This window comes from Nematolebias whitei, chromosome 17, assembly GCF_014905685.2.
Source record: "Nematolebias whitei isolate Nwh7 chromosome 17, NemWhi1, whole genome shotgun sequence".
Taxonomy (NCBI): Eukaryota; Metazoa; Chordata; class Actinopteri; order Cyprinodontiformes; family Rivulidae; genus Nematolebias; species Nematolebias whitei.
This window is the reverse complement of record NC_056514.1, coordinates 5031705-5038198: the sequence shown is the minus strand read 5'-3', so window position 1 is coordinate 5038198 and position 6494 is coordinate 5031705. Positions and strand designations below refer to the sequence as shown.

Genomic DNA, 6494 nt, shown 5'->3' with positions numbered 1-6494 from the left:
GTTTTTTGTATTAAAAACACTTGTCTTTCATTGGTGGGATGAAATATGCTAATTTTTTGGGACAGGCATTTTGGGTTTTCATGAGCTGTATGCCATAATCATCAGTATTAAAACAATTAAAGACATGAAATATTTCAGTTGGTGTGCAATGAATCTGAAATATATGAAAGTTTCATTTTTATCATTACATTATGGAAAATAATGACCTTTATCACAATATGCTAATTATTTGAAAAGGGCCTGTATATCACTTCACTGTAAATAAATCACTTTATATTACACAAGAGTTTCAGGCTGTTATCCTCAGTCTGTTCACTCTGGGTAAACACCACCATTGTACCAGGACAATCCCAAAGATCCAGTCCCCTGGCACAAACAGAGTAATATTGTGTATGATAACACTTCATAGTCCTGATGGTGGTGACTTCATCAACACACTTGCTGATGTATCTGAGGACAGCAGATATGTATTCCTCCAGATCCAGCTCTTCCTCATTTACAGCAGCCTCCCTGAAGATATGCCAGTCTGCACATGCAAAACATTCCTTCAGTACAGAGTCATTGTCACTGACCCACATGGTGAGACTGGATGAGAGTGAGTTTGTTGCAGCTCATCAGACTGACAAAGTATTTCGAATAAAATACAAAACCTTTCAACAAGAAGAATCTGTCCAGAGAACCTGACTTAATATTGTTAGACTTTATAAATAAAGTTGTTGTACTATTGACCTGGAAGTAGTAATGTTCCTGTGATGTCAACTCACTATCCATTTCATCAGATGTAGAAATCATTGTAACACAGTCACATGACCTTTCAACATAGACAGTTTATTTCATTTCCACCACTTTTAGTGGGTGCTTCATTATGTTTGTCAGTGAGTGTATTTGTCCTTCAGCTAATACTTTGCTTTTGCATTTAATAATTATCTAAAGCTCATCAAGTGGTATAAAATTCTTTACATTTTGTAAGTGTAAGAGATTTTGGATACAACAATGAAATAAATCAGTTTCCAAATGTCTTTAATTACCAGTAGCTGAAATAATTCCTAAATAAGAGTGATGTTTGGAATGTACTTGCTTAGAAAATAAGCTTGTGTGTATTTTTTGTTTGTTTTTTGGGCAGACCTACATTGGAAATATCCTACTATCAATGAACCCCTTCAAGCCTGTAAACATTTACACAGAAGAGATGAGACAGATATATGAGGGCAACGAGCAGCATGCTAACTCACCGTGAGCTAATTTTTTTAACTGCTATTTAACATAATTGTTCTTTTTAATTCAACTTCCATCATGTGGTTTAAAGTGTTGTTTTTTGTGTTTTGTGCTTAAAATGATCTTGTTCTCTACTTCAGCCATGTGTATGCCATAGCTGATTCAGCCTTTCAACTTTCTCAATCCTCTACACAAGAACAGTGCATTGTCATAAGGTATGGACAAAATCACCATTTTTACCAGACTTAGTATTTATTTCTGGTTAGTTTAACCAAAATTGTAGTTTTATTTGTATATGGCTTTTTATTATGCACAATAAATCTCCTTTCCATCAATCCATCCATCCATCCGTCCATCCATCCATCCATCCATCCATTCATCCATCCATCCATCCATCCATTCATCCATCCATTCATCCATCCATTATCATCCATTTGTTCATAAGTCGTGTTGAGGGAGCAGCAGCTTGAGCAGGGAGTCCCAGACATCTCTTTCCGCAGCCAGCTCTTCTGGGAAGATTCCAGGGCATTTCCATTACAACCGAAAGACACAGTCTCTCTAGCATGTCCTGGGTTTCCTTGGGGTCACCTCCCAGTTGAACATGCTCCGGGCACCTCCCTAGGGAGTTGCCTAGAAAGCATCCTTACCAGATGCTCGAACCACCTCAACTGGCTCCTCTTGATGTGGAGGAGCAGCAATTATGATATGAGTATCTCCTGAATAACAGAATTTCTCACCCTATCTCTATGGGAGAGTCTAGTTACTCTGCAGACGAAACTCATTTCTACCACCTGTATCCTTGATCTTGTTCTTTCGGTCACTACCCGGAGTTCGTGACCATAGGTGAGGGTAGGAACGTAGACTGACTTGTAAACAGAGAGCTTTGCCTTACAACTTAGCTCCATCTTCACTACAACGGACCAGCACAGAGTCCACAGTACTGCAGACGCTTCACCAATCCATCTGTCAATCTCACGCTCCATTCTTCCCTCACTCATGCACAAAACCCTGAGATACTTGAACTCCTCCACTTGAGGCAGAACCTCACCCTTGAAATGAAGGCAGCAATCCACTCTTTTTCGACTGAGGATTATGGCCTCAGATTTGGAAGTGTTGATTCTCATCCCAGCCGCTTAATACTCTGCTGTGATCCGTTCCAGTGAGAGCTGAAGATCATGGCATGATGATGCCAACAGGACCACATCATCTGCAAATAGCAGAGATGGAATTCTGAGGCCATCCAACTGGACTCTCTCCACCCCCTGGCTGCACCAAGAATATCGGTCTATGAAAGTCATGAAAATAATCTGTGAAAACAACACTGGTAGAGTCCAACTCCCATCCTAAAGGGCATAAGCGTCGCAACCATTATATGTAAAGGGGACAAGTCCCCCCCACATTAAAAAAAACGTTCATTTGAACTCCCCCCCCCCTACTATAAAACATTAGTTCAGACGGCGCAGTTTCTCTTTCTTTGTGAACGAATCCATTCCACACTAGAAGAATACTCAAGCCACTAAAACTCCACTCCAGGTTTTCCTGGTTCCCTCCAACTCTCCACCGTTCCTTCCTGCCTCTTGCCTCGGCAGAAAACACGCACAGGTGGAGGAGGTGGAGGTACCTGTGTTACTCGCTCGCCAGTTTAGCAGCTTAGTGCGGGTAGTTGTTGACCAGGGGGTTGATCATAAACATATATTCATGTTAGGAGGATGTTTGAAAGGAGCGCTACGTCTGTAGCATCTTATCTCAGCAGTAACTGTGACATTGTGAGACGCTGCAGGTGTAAGAGACGCTGTGTGTTCAGGTGCATTAAAGCTGAAATGTCTTTAAACCACCACACCTTATTGTCCTCAAGCTTCATGAGAAACATCATTTAGATGAGGAGTGTTGAACACAAGTAAAAAAAAGTCCAGTGGTGATGATTTTATTTCTCTATAAAGACAAATAGTGCAGATGACGCTCTGTATTAAAGTGTATTAAAGTTAAAATGTCTTTAAAACCCACAGATGAATTTACACAAACTTGGTGAGAAACATGCTTAAAATGTGTGGAATTAAAGGAAATCTTGGTGAAATGCTGCTTTTTTGTTCACTAGTGAACACCTTTTTTATGTGCACACACACGTGCACGCACGCACACATGCGTGCGCACACACACACCTACCACATCATTGTGTCCCTCCCCCCCCACCACCACATTATGGATGCTTCTGACGCCCTTGCTAAAGGGCTACATGTTTCTGCCAGCAATGCGAACCAAACTCATGGAAACTGAACAGCTCGTAACAATGGGCCGCCAAGTCCATATTCACTGAGCACCTCCCACAGTGTACCCCGAGGAACACAGTTGAATGTCTTCTCCAAGTCCACAAAGCACACGTAGACTTGATGGGCAAACTCCCATGACACCTTGAGGACCCAAGTGAGGCTAAAGAGCTGGTCCAGTGTTCTGGAGATGGAGCCCACATTGTTCCACCTGAATCTGAGATTCAACCAATGATCAGACTAGCTTCTCCAGTACCCCTGAATAGACTTTACCAGGGAGGCTAAGGAGACATGTCCCTGGAGCACACCCTCCGGTCCCGCTTTTTGAAGAGGGGAACCACCAACCCAGTCTGCCAGTCCAGTAGCCAATACCCAATGTCCACACAATGTTGCAAAGGTGTGTCAACCAAAACAGCTCCACAACATCCAAAGCCTTAAGGGTATCAGTGCAGATTGCATCCATCCTCAGACCCCTGCCTGAGTGTTTCTTAAAAGAAATAGATTTTTCAGAAAATTGATGGACTGTTTTTTTTGGGGGGGGGGTGAAATGTGGGGGTGGTTCTGGAGTGATCAGAACTTAGCCAGTTCTATTCCTCGGACCGACAACATAAAAATGTGGGTGGGAAAAGTGAAACACCCTCATTTGCTCCACCTTGGACCCTTGAGCAAGATCCTCAACCCCCCACCATCTGCTCTCCAAGGTGCCCTAGATAGCAACTCTCTGCTCCACACAGAGGGCTGTGGTAGCTCAGTGGCCTGTGGTTGTGTCAGGAAGGGCATCCGGCGTAAAAACAATAGCCCAGTCTTCATGTGAGTTAGATCGCTGTGGCAACCCCTGAAGAAAGGAGCAGCTAAAAGAAGAAAACAAATTAACTTCATTTTTTAAACAAAGAATGAGTCTTTGTACTAAATGTGTACAGCATCAATAAAACCTGTGACTGGCTTCACTATTTTTTTTATTTGAATCACAGAGTCTAAATTTGTCCAATTTTTTCTTCTTTGTAGTGGACAGAGTGGTTCTGGAAAAACCGAAGCTACAAAACTAATAGTTCAATACCTCAGCTCCATGTATTGCAGCATAAGCAACAGCCTTCGGCAGGTAATTCATCTGGAAAACAAATCAGTATCAATCAGCAGCTTTGCATAGAATTGGCTTGGGGCATTGCCTTGTTTTGCCTTTAAACTTTTTTTTTCCTTTTCATTGTTTTTTAGCCTATGGAAGTATTTCCAATCCTTGAGAGTTTTGGAAATGCCAAGACCATCCTCAACAACAACTCCAGTCGCTTTGGCAAGTACCTCCACATCCATATTCTTCAGTAAGTCCACACATTCTAACTTAGAGTTGGATGATTTTCTGATTCATCCCATCTTTTGTTTTAAGATGAGTTATAACTGCTTGATCTTTCCTTGTTTGTCCTCTTGGTTGGCAGTGGGATTGTTGTTGGGACCTCATTGTCCAAATATCTCCTGGAGAAGTCCAGGGTTGTCTTTCAGGTGAGTACACTGTTGATTTCCATGATAATACATTTACTGTTGAAGCTATTTTTATCAACCAAACACATTCAATTCAATTTAAGTTCAGTTCAGTCCAATAAATTTAACTAAATTCAACTTACCATATTATGAATAATTGGATTAATCTCATTTAAGGTAATGAGCCATACAAATCAATTTACTATGCACTGTTAATGTATAGTAAACGTAATCTCAGGTCACTGTCCATAAATAAATAAATAAATAAATAAATAAATAAATTAATAAAAATAAATCAGGTCCAGTGTACAGTATGTCCAATAAATGCAACCCAACACAATCAGATGCAAGCCATCTATAAACAATGTAGTGCCAATTTATTTATAAACCAAATTTTAAAACCACAGAAGTCGGAAGGAACAATTCCCTCTTAACAGGAAGAAACCTCCAGCAGAACTAAATCAGGCTAAGGATTGTACGGGTTCTGGGTGTTGTCCTGTCTTTGCCTGTGTCCTCATGTTTGCAGTCAGCTCTCAGTGTTTTCCCTCCTTGTGTTCAGCCCTTGTCTCACCTGTGTCTAATGTTAATCAGCGCAAGTGCCTGACGTTTGTCCCAATCAGTGTTGCATATTTATTCAGTTCCCTGGTGCCTTGTCTTTGTCTCCGGATTGTCCTCTCATGGTGTTATGAACTGTCTCCGTCGTCTTCCAGTCACATTGAGGTTAGCTGCCCGCTCAGCGTTTGATTTTGTTTGTAAATAAATTTCATGTTTAACTTTTTACCTCAAGCCTCCTGTCATCCTCCTGCATGTGGGTTCAACACATCTGATGACCAATCATGACAGAATCCAGAGACCAAACTGAACCCAGCAGGAGGACAGTTACTCTATTACAGTTTCTGGCCCGTGAAGTGGACAAAAACACCCGACGTGACAGAGAAATGGAGGAGAGAAAAAAGACTCAGTTTTGGGAAACTTGTCTGGCTGTCAAACCTGGGACCTCAGCCTCTCAGCCTCTCCTTCTCTCACCATCTCGCCTCGCTGCTGCACCCCACCACCCCCACCTCCTCCTGGCTGCCCTGAACAATCTTCAGAGAGAGGGGGGTGAACCGCTGGTCCTCCCTGAGTCTGGCGCAAGAAGGGGAGAGCTTCACAAGCGGGGGACAGCCCAGCCCTCGGTTGCTGGAAGAACAGTGGAAAATTTTGCTGAGGGGGAGGTACCTGTCAGAGGAGCAGTCCAGCTCTCGCTCACTGGAGGAGCGAGTTCACTGGGGCAGAGGTACCCATGCCCCCACTTGCCAGATGGAGCAGTCCAGCCTTCCCTTGCTGGAGGAGCTGGAGCGACGGAAGGTTTCTCTGGTGGAGATGTTCCTGGGTCTGCCAGAGGTGCAGTCCAGCCCCCACTCGCTGGAGGAGCGAGGGGATATTTTTACTAGGAGAGAGGTACCCATGCCCCGACTTGCTTGTCTCAGCAGCTTCACCCTCCCTGTACTGCAAGTCACCTGCTCCACGTCCTCTGGTCCCCTCACCTGCTGCACAGGTTCT

At 43.1% G+C, this 6494-nt stretch overlaps 1 protein-coding gene across 1 annotated transcript in view; it reads left to right on the top strand.

The window, feature by feature from the left end:
* Window positions 1–6494, top strand: part of LOC119424096 (unconventional myosin-XV-like) — a 27082-nt gene that overhangs the window by 1445 nt on the left and 19143 nt on the right. Inside the window, exons 3-6 of the mRNA XM_037691565.1 lie at window positions 1356–1430; window positions 4485–4602; window positions 4692–4795; window positions 4910–4973. Coding sequence (XP_037547493.1) covers window positions 1356–1430; window positions 4485–4602; window positions 4692–4795; window positions 4910–4973 — 361 coding nt within the window. The remainder of the gene's footprint in view (window positions 1–1355; window positions 1431–4484; window positions 4603–4691; window positions 4796–4909; window positions 4974–6494) is intronic.